This window comes from Stegostoma tigrinum, chromosome 14, assembly GCF_030684315.1.
Source record: "Stegostoma tigrinum isolate sSteTig4 chromosome 14, sSteTig4.hap1, whole genome shotgun sequence".
NCBI lineage: Eukaryota > Metazoa > Chordata > Chondrichthyes > Orectolobiformes > Stegostomatidae > Stegostoma > Stegostoma tigrinum.
The window spans coordinates 52,566,338-52,582,980 of record NC_081367.1 but is presented as its reverse complement, the minus strand read 5'-3'; the positions used below and the strand labels follow the sequence as shown (position 1 = coordinate 52,582,980).

Sequence of the window (16,643 nt, the reverse complement as noted above, 5' to 3'; positions counted from 1 at the left end):
ATGTAGCTAGTGTTTTTCACATGCTTCTGAAAAATACTGGACAAGTACATCATGCTTTTTTGTTTGAAGGCATGTAACCACTTTTTGGAGACAAGGAAAAAAGCATTCAGAATAGGAGCAAGTTACTTCAGATGCTGGTATCTGTACTGAAAACAAAAAATGCTGGAGATCAGAGCTGATGAAGAGTCATCTGAACTCAAAACGTTAGCTTGCTCTCTCCATGCTGTGATTTTCAAAAAATGCATTGGATCTTTCATGTTGCATTGGATCTTTCATGTTGCATTGGATCTTTCATGTTGCATTGGATCTTTCATGTTGCATTGGATCTTTCATGTTGCATTGGATCTTTCATGTTGCATTGGATCTTTCATGTGGGAGTGAATGTTTTTAAGTGATTCTGTCATATTTGTGTGATCCACTGGTGGCAGTCTCCAAATTAAGATAATAGCAGTCTATATATCGAAACTATTCTTTTGATTGCTGTTTCCTGAAGTGTTTTGAGGGTACTAGTTGTTGAAACCACTGGGCAATAAACTTAATTAGTGTTGAAATCCACTTCCTGTGGTGATGTATGCTGGACATAAAACTCTTCTCTGCTAGAATAGCTGATTTTAAGCATTAAGTTAATGCATTTTAAAATCAAATGCCTGACTGACTCAGTTTAATTTTGAGGTCCACCTTCTGTTGCCCATTCCTAACTTCTCCTGCTCATCTTGCATTTCCTCCTCAACTCCACAGTACTTATATTAAATATTAAAGTATTAAGCTTGAAGACTATAGTGAGACCACAAGAAGCACCATAAGGTGGATTCACAAGTGGGATATAATTCTTGGAATCTACAGCTAATTGAAAAATTACCATAGAGCAAACAGTAAGACCAGATGGGAGAGTTTCTGTTACTTGGCTGTTGAAGTTGTGCTTAATTACAGAAAGTCGAAAAAGTGCGGACGCTGGAAATCCGAACCAGTAACAGGAATTGCCGGAAAAACTTAGCAGGCCTGGCAGCGTCTGTGGAGGGAAATCACAGTTCATGTTTTAGGTCCAGTGTGTTCTGAAGAAGGGTCACCAGACCCAAAACGTTAACTCTGATTCATTTCCACAGATGCTGCCAGACCGGCTGAGTTTTTCCAGCAACTTCCGTTCTTGGTTCTTTCTTTGAAACAAAAACCACTGGCCACATCTGACATTCGAGTGCTCGTACTGCAAAAATAATGCACATTTTTGGGCTCCATTGCTGAGATTCAGGATCTTGCCAGAATTTACTTACTTTCCATGCCCAGCTTGAGGTTTACTTAATGGTCTCTTCAACTTCTTTGTCCCATCCAGAGAGCACAGTTATTTATAAGAAATGTGAAATTTTACAAGAATACTGTTCTACTTACATTGTGTTTAAAATGTAATGCTCATCACTAACCTATTTTAAACTAATTATCTAATCTATGTAATCGAAGTTGCATTGCAAAACTGTTTTGCGCTGTCCATTAACTTTAAGTTGGTTTGATACTAATTGTATTTGAAATCTGTTTTGATTAAATGTGTTATTATGTCAAGTACAGAAAAAAATGTTTTTTCCCTCCAAAAATGCAATGACAGAATCTCTTTCCTTTAGATCATCTCTTCACTTTGGGACAAGGATTCAAATTTAACATGATGTTTAAACAACTTTACAGCATTTGTATAAAATGTAACATGTACATTGCCAGGGAAAGAATAAGTTTTGTTGCGAGAAATTCCAAGTTTTGAATGGGTGGATGGAGTAGGTATTTGATATAAAAAGAACAGAATGAACGTTTTAACTTTGTTATGCAACTTGATTTTGGCTGGCATTTCATTATCCTCATCCACCTCCCAGAATCCCACCCACTCACCATCGACCACAGCCCCTAAAAAAGCAAGATCTTGTTGGTTGCTCTCATTTTATTGCGTTTTGCTACCAAGCAGTAAGATTTTAGTATATATGCTTATTGTTTCTGTTAGATTTGCTCAGTTGTTTTTTTTGTGCATTTGTCTTGAAATTTGATCCCTTGCTATTGTTTAGCAGATAGAGGCTACTCCTCCCACTACTCCTGTAATCCCTGTGATCCCTGTTATGCCAGTCCCTGCTGATGCCAGTGTCTTCTCGTCTGACAATCAACAGGTTTTGTTCTATTTCTTTTTCTTTTGATTGATTTGATTTTGTTGCTGTAAAATCAATATTTATTTTAATGAATTATAATCTTGTACAGTATAATTTGGTATATTTTGCTGGGCTTTTGTGATGAGCAGTTGGAACCAATGAGATGGGTAAAAGTGTTTTCATTAATCTAAAATTATAACTTTCACGGTTTAACATGTGAATATTGAATCAAAAATGGCGGGGCGTGGGGTAGGCAATTCAGCCCCTCAAACCTATTTCACCATTCATTTAAAATCTTGGCTGATCTGATCGTAATCCCAAATTGATATTCCCGCCCGGCCCTGATGACCTGAAGTTCTGGAATGGTTAACATGCGGGTTGTTTGAACTCTTCCAATGACCATATTAAAAATATTTGTGACATGTCAAATTGTGCTTATTGCCTTGAATTTAGGAAAATATCAGTTGAAAACCCATTTCAAAAATCAGAGCCAAAGATTTTTGAGAAAATCTAGAACTGTTGTTTTTGTTTTGTAAATCAATTGAATTCAATATTAATCTGTCTGGGGAAGCACAGATGATCACACAAATCAAACCAACATCATAGAATATGAAGAAAATAAATACATCAACAAACTTATTAAGTAAAATTTTTGGGAGTCTGATCAAAAAATTAATATGCCTGTCTTGCTGGAGTAGAATTTTAGAAAGTGGATCCATGTGGTATATCTTGGTTTTTTGCATGGTCTACACCTCAGGATAGCTCTAATGTGGATGATTTAAGTCCAGGGTGACTAAACTTTGCAGCCCCAGAATGAGAAGGACCTCTCATAATCAAGTAATCTGTCTTTTTCAAAGTTCAAGTAGGAGAAATGTGATTGCACTGAAGAGAGCGGAGAGAAAACTTAGCAGGATATTGCCTGCACCGGAGAGTTTTATTTATGAAGAGAGGCCAGGTAGATTGGGATTGATATTCTTGGAGCAGAGGAAACTGAGAGGGTATGTAATTGAGATGTGTAACATTGAAGGGTACAGACAGGAAGGAAAGTTTCCCCTTGGTGGAGGGGTCAATGACCAGAGGACAAAGATTTTTGGTAAGGGGCAGGAGCTTTAGAGGAGATGAGAGGTAAACAGTTTTCACCCAGAGGGTGATGGGAATCTTGACCTCTGCCTGTAAGGGTTGTCGAGGCAGAAACCCTCAATGTTTTAAAAGTATTTAGATATACACTTGTAATGACGAGGCATGCATAGCTCGGGGCCAAGGGCTGGAAAATAGAATTAGAACAGTCCTGTCTCTGCCTCCCTAACCTGTTCTTCCTCTCACCCATCCCTTCCTCCCACCCCAAGCCGCACCTCCATCTCCTACCTACTAACCTCATCCCACCTCCTTGACCTGTCCGTCTTCCCTGGACTGACCTATCCCCTCCCTACCTCCCCACCTATACTCTCCTCTCCACCTATCTTCTTTTCTCTCCATCTTCGGTCCGCCTCCCCCTCTCTCCCTATTTATTCCAGAACCCTCACCCCATCCCCCTCTCTGATGAAGGGTCTAGGCCCGAAACGTCAGCTTTTGTGCTCCTGAGATGCTGCTTGGCCTGCTGTGTTCATCCAGCCTCACATTTTGTTATCTTAGAACAGTTAAGTGGTTGTTTTTGACCAGTGCAAACATGATGGGCCAAAGAGTGTTTTTCTGTGCTGTGTACCTGTATGATTCCATGATTACTTCAGTTCCGTTGGACTGATGTTTTGAATTTGCTAGTTTGCCTTGTTTGAATTTAATGAGCCTGATGGTTTCTTTGTCCTGTTGCTTTATTAGTGGATAGAATCTACATCTACACATCTAGATTTTTTAGGTCCCAGAAACTTGCCAGGTATGCCATCAGTAAGAACAAAGATTTAAACTGGGCTCTGGATGGCAGATTAATATTTTCCTTGAGGACAAAATCTTTGGATCTGATGATTGAAATGAGTATCAGGCATTCCTAACACGTGACACTTGCTTCCTAAAATAAGCAGACGCCACCATTTTTTAAAAAAATTACTTACATTTTCTTCACCTTTAAGCCCGAAACTATTAATCTTTAGCGTGTTAACTTCCTTGAGCAAAAATGAATACCCAGACACACGCACACAAATACTTAACCGCATTATTCCATCGAGAAAAGGGGGTAATTTCTCACGTAGGTGATTATGACATAAAGTTTAATTGGCCAGTTCCATTTTAGTCCCTTACTACTTGACTGCTTTCTTGTCCATGGGTGTGAGTGTCAGTTTTGATCTCAAAAACCAATTTGACGAACTTTCAAAGACTGAATGTTCTACTTTGCTAGTTGGATTGATACAATATTTAGATTTATCATAGAATCCTTACAGTGCAGATAGAGGCCATTTGGCCCATTGAGTCTCTGAAAAGAATCCCACCCAGATTAGGCATTTACCTTGGCTAATCTAGCTAGTCTGCACATCCCTTGACACAATGTAGCAATTTAACATGACCCAGACACCCAAACTGTACATGTTTGGACTGTTGGCGGAAACTGGACCACCCAGAGGGGGGAAACACAGACCCTGAGAGGATATGCAAATTCCACAAAGACTGTCAACTCGAGTGGAATTAAATCTGGGTCCCTGGCACTGTGAAGTAGCAGTGCTAACCAATTAGCCACTGTTGTTGAGTTACAGCATTTCTTTACTTATTTTAGTCTGGCCAAATGTTGTTGATATGTAAACAAAAAATTGTGAAATTTAATTTCTAAGAGTACCACTGCCAAATGAACATCTAAGATCTGATGGGTATTTTGGTCCATTTTTATCCCAGATTTGTGGAGGACGAACTTTAGAGTGACTATTTTTTCAGTATTCTAGCTAGTCAATGCGTAGGTTATAAATATTAATTACTTTTGGCCCAGATTGGTGGAACAAAGAAGTTTTAACTGAATTATTCATGCCCAAAAAATTCACATTTCTCAATATGAACGAGCAGATAAATGAAAATATATTTGTTACATCTTCAAAAGGATCTATGGGTGAATTACTTGTATTGAATTTTTCAACGAGGATGTGTCACTCCAAGGAGTTTCTGTTGTACTGAGTCCACCCCCCCCCCCTCCCAAACTTTGCATGCTGCGCAATATTCTCAAATTGAGGGGGCAGGTAGGTAATTTATTCTCTAGCACTCATGCCTTTTGTGGACTCTGCTCAATTCCAAACAGCTTTTGAAATTTGCTTGCTGTTTTCTCAATATCCATTCCTCTGAGAAAGCACTTGATGCCCACTCAACATTTCCCTTGACAGATTCTACTTGAATCCAGTTCAAAACCAGTTGGATTAACATCAGCTGTAAAAGACTTAGAGGTTTACTAGATTAAGGGGTAAGGAATTGGGGAATGCGTGGTAAACTCGATTTCAGAGATAGTTGGGTTGTTGGGACAATTGGGAAAACCTGTTCTTAACTGCATTTGGAAGATTACAATGCCTGTCCCCCCTAGTCCCATCCCACAAGTCACAATATAAATGTTTTTCGAAGTAATTAGTCATATTAATAATATACATTGTAGTTTGGTTTAGAATAAAAAGATCTATCAACCAGATTGCTTTAATAAAAAAAACAAGATTATAGATTTATTGTGAAAACCAGACTTATGGGGCCAACATTTAAAACTGATTAACAGAATTTGTAATGTGAAGGCATAAATTTCAGATATTATTAATCAACCTGTTTAGATGTGTTATCATACACTTCTGCAGGAGGTGGGAATTGAATCCTGGTCTCCTGGATTATATGTAAGGACACCACTGTGACACCACGAGCCCAAAACATCAATGTAGGTATTTTCTAATTATCCTGTTCAGAGATGTTGCAACACTCTGCTAGAATAAGTGAGACTTGAACCCAGATATCTTGGCCCACAAGGACAGACATTACTCTGTGCCACAGAGCCTGCAGAAGTATATGTGTTATCCTTATAAATAATACTGGTTCTCTCAAATGTAGCCAGTGAAGGGAAAAAATTATAAATCTTCCTTGCAGATCTTAGTTTTAAAAAGAATACACTTTGGCCAATGAACTTTTTCCCAATTCTTGAAGGAAAGAGGGATAGGACATTGAAAGGTTCAAGATTGTTTTCTGAACATTCTGGCACAGGTATACAGATGTCACTAACCACAGGCAACTGTTACTGGAGCCTTTAAACATCATTCGTTTAGGAGATGTCAAGAATTCAGAGGCTTCTGAGGAGAGTAATTGCACAAGTTTATCAGATTCTCAAAAAGATTTCTCTCAAAGTTGAAGGATGGCATGTGTAGCTTCTCTCAATTTGGGCAGGCTGCACTGCAGCTAAACTCCAAACTATTGCCGATAGAAAGCCATAAATCCAGGCATGTGATTTTCAGTAAACGAATCCAAGCAATGAACTTGAGCTATATTACTTGCAATTTTCTGAAGAAGGGTCCAGATCCAAAGCGTCAGCTTTCCTGCTCCTCTGATGCTGCTTGGCCTGCTGTGTTCATCCAGCTCTACACCTTGTTAGCTCAGATTCTCCAGCATCAGCAGTTCCTAATATCTCTAAAGTAATGCTGTTTTGTTAAATCTATGACAGAAGAGGATAAGAGAAGATTTATCTCTTAGATTTGAGGGTTTTGAATTTACTGCCAAGATGAGGCAGAAATAGTCAATATTCAATGTTAAATTAGCTAGATGAATGAAGGAGGAGATGTGAAGGAATGAGAATAGTTGGTAAATATGATCATGACTATTTGCTGAGATGAGTGTATGCACAGAGCTGGACTAGTTGAGCCAAAAGATAGGTCAAAACCAATTTGTGTTGAAATTTGTGTTTTTTATTAAGAGCCAAATCCTGAGCACATAAGGTGCTGTTCTTTCAAACAGAATTTAGAACAGTGTTCTAACTCCAGCAGAAAAGTTAGCAATTAAATATTGAAATAGTTTATTCATTGCATTTCTTAACATGCTTTAACTGTCCCTTGTTCATTTTGTTTTCTTTCAAGGCTAATCCACCTCCAGTTGTGGTGAATGCAGATAGTTTGGAATCTCAGCCTTATGTAAGTTTCAATTTTGCTTTTCATGTGTGAAAATATTAAAAACTGGAGTTGAAAAAGCAAAGGCCTTCAGCAGCAGACAGCCTGGTAGATATTTTCAAATATAAGCTCAATGTTTCTGCTTTGGCCTTCCATGCAGAAGATGACTCTCAGGCATATGATTGAAATCCATGTCAGATCCACATTTTCAATTAAAACCTTAATTTATGAAGCAGTTTGATTGCATAGTGGTGACTATGATCATCAACAGTCTATAGCTTTGACATTTAGATTAACAAGCTATTGAACTTAAATTACAAGTGGGCAATTGTTTCTTTTTATATTGTGCTTCGCAAAGTTGTTAAATAATACCTGCCTCTCCAGCTGCCAAGCTTTTATCCATGGTTAAAAAAAATCCTTTAAATCAAAAGTTGCATTAGTTTGTTCTTGCTCCATTAAAAGCAAATTGTCTATTACGTGAAATGTTCAGAAAAGATACAAAGTAAGAATTGTCACCTGTGAGCAGTCTTTTGTTTGCAGGTTTCCAGTAGAAGAAATGATAAATTTCATAGTCTTCATCTCTTTGGCCATTAGATTCCTTGAAGCTTATAGTAGTTGTAAAGAAGACCATTTTGGGAAAATTTTCTCTGTTTCAATTCTTTTGAGATACTGGAATATAATTAGAATATTTATTACATAAACGCAAAATGCTGGAGAAACTCAGGTTTTTTGGCTTTTGTGGAGAGAGAAACAGAATTGACATTTTGAGCCCACCATAACAAGTCTTCTACTCAGTATGGCTGTAGCTAATCTGCTATTCCAATGCTGCATTCCCATGTACTCCTTGACCTCTTTAGTCTCCAGAAATCTGTTAGTTTCTTAAATATATTTAGGAAGTTGGTCTCCTCAGCTTTCTGTGGCAGAGAACTACCCTCAGAGGTTCACTACCCTCAGAGTGGCTTAACTTCTTAGCTCATCTTAGTCTGAAATGAACTACTTTGTATGCCAAGACTTGTGACCGTTTGTTCTGGACCCCCTCAGCTAAGAGAACATCATTCATGTATCTATTCTATCTAGCCCTGTCAGAATTTTGTACAGATCAATGTTATACCCTCTTACTCTTCTAAACGCTGGTTCCTTTCAGTAATTGGCATGCAAGGATGACATTCAATGGCATTACCATCACTGAATCCCCAATCTCAACATCCTGTGGGTGACCATTGACCAAAAATTGAACAAAACTAGCAATATAAACTGTGGCTACAAGAGCAGGTCAAAGCTGAGAAATGTCATGGTGAGTAACTCACCACCTGATTTTCCCGTAGCCTGTCTACCGTTTACGAGGCACAAGTCAGGAATATGATGGAATGCTCCACCACTTGCCTGATGAATGCAGCTCCAACGCCTCGGGCAGCTTGACATCATCCAGGATAAAGCAGCCAATCAAGAAAGTAATTCACCATCACCTTCTCAAGGGCACCTAGGAATGGGCAAGAAATGTTGGCATCACCAGCAACGCCTGCATCCTGTCAATAAATTATTTAGAAAGAAAATGGACACTCAGGCCCCTTTGAACCTCAACATTTCTTGATCCATCACCACTTAAATAATACTGTACTATTCTGTTAATCCATCTGCTTTATTGGGAATGCTACCTGCATTCGGACTTGGTATCTTTTGACTTGTCTTGTTAACATTTTTATTTTTCTTCTTTGCTACAGTTATATTTGCTGATAGGCCTCGTTTCCTCTGCATTCCATTTTTTGCCTCTTACTTTTTTGTTTCTCATTTCTGTCTTTGTTTTCATTACTTTTGTCTTCCTGTTCAGTCTCCCATAACCCTGCCTCTCCTCCACAGTATTAGAGAATGCTGGCCTTGCAAAGATAACAGTCCCAGTCCTGCTGGGGAGCAACCTGTTCAGCTTCTACAGATCCTGTCTTCCCTAATGTTGGTCCAAATGCCTCAAGATCTAAATCCCTCCCTCCCATGCCATGCCTTGGCCACACATTCAACTGGCCTGTTCTCTTGTGCCTGATTTTGTCAGCTTGTAGCACTGAGAAAAATCTGCGATTACCATGTTTTGAGGTCCTTATTTTTGATTTGTTTCCTAACTTCCTTGGATTTTCAGACAACGGGACTCGAAACGTTAACTTTGTTTCACCCTCCACAGATGATACCAAAACTGCTGTTTTTTTTTAAAATTTTATTGCCAGCATCTGTGGTAGTTTTTGTTTTTATTACTGTGAACCTCATTTTACTGGACCTAGGAAGTGTTAAACAGCACTCATTCTGTTAAAGTTTGAAGATGGGTTTTTGGATGTCTTAGCACGAAAGAAAATATATGCAGCCTTTGGGAACTCTCATTACATTCTAGCCAGCATAACTAATAAAATCAGTCTGAAGAATCACTTTGTGATCCTGAGCTTCCATTTACCTGCCACTTCAACGCACCACCCGGTTCCCTGGCCAATAGCTCAGACTCTGGCTTGCTGCAGTGCTGCAGCGAAGCTCAGAGTAAGCTGGAAAAACAAAACCTCATTTTACACTTAGGGACCCTGCAGCATTCTGGACTCAATAAATATTGAGCCCAATAATTTTATAGCCTAAACTCTGCTATGGCCTAGCCCACGCACAAGGCCTTGTTATCAATAGCCTGCTGTTACACACAACCCATTGTTAGCCACTAACAGTCCCCATTAATAGCTACTCACCCTCTGAGCCAGATTGTTATCCACTGTTTTTCAGGTCTTCTGTTTCTTTGGCCTGTCCCCACCTATCATTTATTCCTTACCCTGTCCTCCCATCTTAACTTCTGCACAAAAATTGCCATTTTCCTAGCTGCCATCAGTTCTGAGGAAGGGTCACTGGACCATAAGATTTCTCTTCGCAGATGTTGCCAGACCTGCTGAGCTTTTTCGGCAATTTCTGGTTTTGTTTGTGAAGAATAAGTTTTTTTTTTGTTTGTTGTACTATTGCCTGGGTTGTAGCATTTGACCAGTTCTGGTCACCACGCTACCAGAAGGATGTGGATGCTTTGGAGAGGGCAAAGAAAATGCTTATCAGGATGTTGTTTGGAAATGGGGCATTTTAGCTTTGAAGAAATGTTGGCCAGACTGGGTTTGTTTTCACTGGAAAGTAGGAGGTTGAGGGGCGACCTGATAGAAGTTTATAAGATTGTGAATGACATGGATAGAGTGGAAAGCCTGAGGCTTTTTCCCAGGATGGAAGGGTCAATTATTAGGGAACACATGTTCAAGGTGTGAGAGGGGAAATTTAAGAAATATGCCGGGCAGGTTTTTCATGCAAAGGGCTGTGAGCGCCTGGAATGCATTGCCAGAGGTGGTATTGGAAGTAGGCACAATAGCAGCATTCAGTAAGTACCTAGATGAATACACAAATAGGAAGGGAATAGAGGGATGTGGATCCTGTAAATGAAGTAAGTTTTAGTAAGGAAGGGTAGAATACGTTGGTGTAGGCTTGTAGTGCTGAAGGGCCTGTTCCTGTGCTGTGTCGTTCCTTGTTCTTTTACTTCATAAAGCTAATATTTCCTCAAAAGTAAAGCTGTTACCAATGCTGAAGGAATTCTATCTTGTTATGCTGTAAGTAAGACTTATAGAAGCATAGCATCATACAGGACAGCAATAAATCTTAGCCTAACTTGCCCGTGCCAAGCAGGTTTCCTAAGCTGTTCGAGCCCCTTTTGCCTGTTTGGCCCATATTCCTCTCAACCCTTCCTATCATGTACCCGTCCAAATGTCTGTTAAATGTCAGAATTGTGCTTGCCTCTACCATTTCCTCTGGCAGCTCATTTCTTTTATGCACCACCATCTGTGTGAAAAAATTTCCCCTTGGGTCCCTTTTAAATCTGTTCCCGCTCACCTTAAACCTTTGCACTCTAGCTTTGGACTCCCCCCCCCCCCCCCCCCCATCCTGGGGGAAAAAAGCCTTGGCTATTTGCCTTGTCTGTGCCCTTCCTACAGCATTATAAATTTACATATGCTGGAATGGACCAACGCAAAATATTTCTGGTAGGTTCGTACTGGGGTACATCCAGCAAATTTTCCATGTCTGGCCTCTGGGCAAGGTCGAGGCAACAACAAAAGCTTTTAGACACCCTAAGCAAATCAAAACATAGCTTTCTGATTTACACTTGTATGTGTGTAGTGTTGCCAGTGATTTCTTACAATTTAAAGTTGGTGACAACAACAGCTTTACCTATTTCTGCAGCAAAATTTGGCCCATTATTATTTCTCTTATCTAGATTCTGCATCCATATGTGCATGGTTTACAGCAGTGTGATCGTTTTACTCATTACTGTGGGCGGTATTGGCTAGGTCAACATTTATTTGCCATCCCTAATTGTTGTGGAAGTGAATGGCTTGCTACATCATTTTGGAAGTCAGTTAAGATTCAACCACATGGTGGCCATTTGGCATGCTTTTATTTGCATTTTTTTACCCCACTTCAAATCTCACCATCCGTTAAGGTAGGATTCAAACCCATGTCCCCAGAACCGTTGTGGATTCATAGTCCAGTGACGTTACCCCTGTGCCACCACATGCCATTATTGGGACCACCCCTTTCTCTGTTCCACTAAGAAAATTAATTTTTCTCATTCCTTGTCTGAAGTATTTCATTTTACTGGGAGGCAAGGCAATTCTTTTTCTGGTTCAAGGTGCATCATGTTGTAAGGAGATGAGTATAAAGCTACTACATTCAATTTATCAGTTTTCTTCAAAGTCTCAGTGAAACTTCCATCCTTGTTTCCCTGATATTTCTGACCTCAGATTGTAGCAAACACCATTGTTCCTTGTGTGACCTATGTAAATGTATATTTTTTACAATCTTCTAAATCATTTCATCTACACAGTGTAAAGAAATCTCATTTTCAGTGATATTTTTGTGATGTTGAGTGGTAACAAAAGGTTAACTGATATCTGCTCATGAGCATTACAACTATCAGACAAGTTACTGTGTTTTTAAAAAAAATGCAGTGATTAGAAATTGAGATTCTTGGAGGGAACAACTGTCAACTAATAGTGAAGTGAGCTAGTGTTTTTTTTGATGTGTTTTACTATGTTCAGCGCACCATACAGAAAATATCAAGTTGAATACTGAAATGAGGCACTCCATTTCTTCTGAATGACTCGAGTGTGTTCAGCACTGGGATTTTGGGTCAGTTGCCATTAGCTGAGGCCAATTTTGTTCTAAAATTTCATTGTTAATTTGTACTATTGAATAATTCAGATATGAAAGGACTCCTTTAAAGTGGCTCTGTAATTCTCGTTGGAGCTGCTTTAGTGAAACACTAAACACCATACACCACCATTGATTCAGTAGACACACGTAGCCTCTCAGTGCATTTTAAATTTGTGACTGTGCAGTTATCCAGCTAATGAAAAGTTAGGTTTATTTACAAATTGATATTGCATGCCTTTAAAATCCTGTATTATGGAATGTTGAGAAACACGTGTAAGTTCCCAAAATTCCCTAGAATTGTTGTTTTCAAAAACAGTTGGAGCAGAAAAAGTCATTAGTCAAAAATAAACTTTGTTCCAAAACCGTCTGCCAATGAGTTAGAATGGTAATCCTGTTGTTCTAACTTTGGTTATCTCCTTGATCAACTCTTTCATTGCCAGAAATCTTTCTTGTGATTTTTATTTCTGCTCCCCTTTTTTTGGTTAATCTTTCCCCTTCTGCTTGGATTCCAAAGTCTTGCAGTTTGATGATGAGCCACTTTAATACTAGGCTATCCCTTAAACAGTTGTATTTTTTGTAAAATCAGTTTCTTTGCTGTGATGATTATAGCCACCGATAATATTGAATTTTGGACAGTACCGTAAAATGTTAATTTAACATTGACCAAGTTACTGTGCATTAGTGTGGTAATGCACAAAGTGTTTTTATTGTCAGCTCCTTCTAATTTAACTCAAAGGTAATTGGATTACAATGCAATTTTTCACATGAGTTTGCTGTTTTTGGTGCCATAAAATCTAATGTATTTGCTTTAATGTGAAACTTGTTGTGACTTCCAACTCACTGCCATAGGTGTTATCTTTTCGCACGAGTACCTTGTTCAGATTTGCAGATCACAAAAGCCAAGAAAAAGAACAATTTTTAGATTGAAACTAACATTGTATATTCACCAATGGTTTCAACAAACCGCTACATTTAGTATTAAGTTAAATGATTGATTGGAAATTAATTATATCAAGGTGTAAGTTTCTGTCTCCTGTGAACATGGATCCACAGCCATTGAAGTAATCATTGCAATTTTACCACACATGTTTGACCAATCAATCTGAGAGCTTTCATGAAATAAAGACTGAAATATAAATTTTTTTTTGAAGTGTTTTGTCAAATGTAACTCATTTTTTAAGCTAACTTTTCACATCTTCGTTATTTTGTAGGTTAATGGTACAGATACAGATTATGAATATGAAGAAATCACGCTGGAGAGAGTAAGATGCCAATTTTCTTTTGCCAATGTCTCCTATCCGCCATGTGTAAATTTTGAAGTTTGAGGTTTTCTTGCAAAACTCACCTAAGTTTTTAAACTGAATCAAAATGCATGTCATACCAATCATTTCCTTCCGATTTCACCCCCTTTATTGGCCAACGAGGACCAGATTCAGTGGAAATATTGATCTGACACTTGCAAATAATTCATGTGAACGTGACTTTTTTTATTGCAGGTTTGAGTTCACTTTTGGACAGCTTTTGTCGACCACGGAGTATGTTTGCGGAATCTTATTGTGCTCCGCTTACTTTATGTGACCTTTGCACAAGGCTATTAATAATTAATATTACTAGAAAATTGGTTGAATTATCCTGCAGTTGGTTGCTCAGTAACCTGATGTCCCACTGCATTTCACAAAGATGTAATAATTATTTAATGAAGTTCCTGTCTTCAATCAGCTCCTCCTGTTTTTATCCCTGTAGAATAGTTGTTACCAGGAGAGAAACCAGCGTTCAAATTTCCTTTTAAGGTGCTCTCAAGTCCTGATCATATCACTCATGACATGTCAGTCCATCTCTTGTAATATTTATTTCTTTTTGAGAGTAGCTGAAAGTATTTATAAAATCCAGTGCCTAAGACTTCAAATGATGATTTGCCTTGAGGTTCAATCCTTACTGGCTACCACATTAATATTGGAAACCATGTTGCTAGAAAAGACATTTGATTCATAAATGCATCCTTGCCTGACATAGGCGAAATAGTAATCACAAAAACTATTTCACAAGAGTCACTTCAGTGCACAGTATTTGATTCAAACTTTTGGACAAAGGAGCCGTGACTTTGAAAACTGCTGAATTGACCAACTGTTTGGTCAACATTTCTTTTAGATGCCGCTATCCAACCATCTATTTTAGATAAGCTCCTATCAAAAATCAGTATTTGATGACATTCATCAAAGGACATTAGTGAATCAAAAAGGTTATTGTGGCAGTCGCTTATAGTTTCATGGTCCCCATTATTGTGAGTAGTTTTCCAGTCCAGAATCATTACATAATTGCAGGTAAATTCCACTAGTTGCAATGGTGGGACTTGAACCACTGTCCCCAGACCATTAGTGTACAAAACTCTAGATGATAGCTTCAGTGACATAAGCACTTTGTCAGTGTTTCTCCTCTAAATTGAAAGTTGAATACTTGGCCATCAGATTAAGTGGTTTGGTAATGTGCCAGAATAAATGGTGAATAATTCAAAGAAAGAAAGAAAATATTAGCTGTTTTAATTGGCCTATATCCATTTCATTGGCATTGCCTGAACTCATCCTTACCTCACTTCATTTGCTGAAAATCTCAAGCAAAATATTGTGAATGCTGGAAATCTGAAATGAGACAAAAACTGCTCAATAAATTGTAAGGAACAAGTTGATGCTAAAACGATTTATTTCAGTGCTTGAATATTTCAGTGTAGTAATTAGGATGAATGAGCAACAGAATCTATGTAAGTCTTGAAACAGTCTGGATTTTACAGATGGATAGATACAGTTGGATAAATCCAGTAGTTCAGAATGGACGATGGTCATTCAAACTGAAAAGTTAACTCTTTTCCTCCACCATTTGCTGAGTGTTTTTGCACTCATTCATACCTTAGTCAGATCTAGACTCAACTGTCCCAATAAAGTCCACATTCTGCCCTGTGTAGATTTAAGGTTATTCAAAACTGTCAATGTCTTTAATCCCACCAAATTCCATTCGTTTTGTGTTCAGATAGTTTAGGATTCAACAATTTATTGATTTTTTTTTCTTAGCATATTCTCATCCTTGTTTGCAAATCCCTACACGCCCTTGTCTTGCCAATGTACGTAAACACATCTAGGTGCACAACTCTAAAATTTGTCTTCTAAATCTGTCTTTTCTGGTTGCTCTAACAGATGGCTATGCTTTTAGCTGAATTCATTTTTTAAAAATCTTAACCTCTCCTTCCTCCTTTTAGGGCAATACTTAGAGCCAATCTCTTTGCCTAAGCTTTTTAGTCATCTGCCCTGTTATTACTTCATGCAATCCAGTGCCAAATTTTATTTTAAAGTGCTTCTGTAGAGCATCTTGGGACATTTTATTACAATAAAGGGACCATACAAATACAAGCTGTTGTTGATTTTTCCTTGTATAATTCCTTCCCTGATGTATAAGCAAATGTGCTAATAGCCAATAAAGTATCAAATGATTAATGTGTTTGAGTAATTTGAATGTGTATACATCACAGAAGAAAGCTACAGTCTGCTTGATTTGTGATGGTAACAAATCTTAAATGCTCACAGCACATGAAATGCCTACACTTCACAATAAATCACAGGAAAATTCTTGCCCTCAAAACTTCAGTTTATTGTTGTCTGTATCAAAAACCGAGAGTAACAATCTTGTAAAGGAACAAGTTGATGCTGAAATAATTTATTTCAGCGCTTGAATGTATGAGTATAGTAATTAGAATTAATGAGCAACAGAATCTATGGTAAGTCTTGAAACAGTCTGGATTTTGCAGATGGATGGATGGAGATATTTTGTAATTTGGCTTTGTGTGGACTAAGCAACCATTGAATATAACTGAGCAATATTGAGATTACAGTTATTTTCCTCCCTTAGAGTCAATTGCCAGCTCTTTCTGATTGAAACAGAAACTGATTTGAATAAAATATTTCTATTAGTATCTCCTATTAATTTAAATTAAATGAGTTATAAAACCATAAGAAATAGGAATAGACCACTCAGCTGCTTGAACCTACTCCACCATTCAATGCCTTTTCTGTGGCTGATCTGACATTCCTCATGCCCATAAGCCTTCCTGCCCTGCCCAAGAATTGAAACCAGCGTGCAATCATGAAAGTACTGAATCCTAATCCCTAGACCAATAGAGAAATAGTTTCGTTGATATCTTAATTTAACAGCTTTTACGTCAAATGTTTAGATTAAGATTTGGCACATCTGTTCAGAGTAGCTCAATTTTGCAATATAATTAACTGCAGCAATGACCTCTAATTTT

At 38.1% G+C, this 16,643-nt stretch overlaps 1 protein-coding gene across 28 annotated transcripts in view; it reads left to right on the top strand.

Moving 5' to 3' along the window:
• Window positions 1-16,643, top strand: part of LOC125457523 (disks large homolog 1-like) — a 406,012-nt gene that overhangs the window by 240,509 nt on the left and 148,860 nt on the right. For 14 of the 28 annotated variants that reach the window (XM_059651152.1, XM_059651158.1, XM_048541831.2 and 11 more), the window contains 3 exons: window positions 2,040-2,138; window positions 7,124-7,177; window positions 13,564-13,614. In XM_059651152.1, the coding sequence (XP_059507135.1) occupies window positions 2,040-2,138; window positions 7,124-7,177; window positions 13,564-13,614 (204 nt within the window). The remainder of the gene's footprint in view (window positions 1-2,039; window positions 2,139-7,123; window positions 7,178-13,563; window positions 13,615-16,643) is intronic. The other 14 variants (XM_059651157.1, XM_048541837.2, XM_048541849.2 and 11 more) reach the window with 2 other exon arrangements.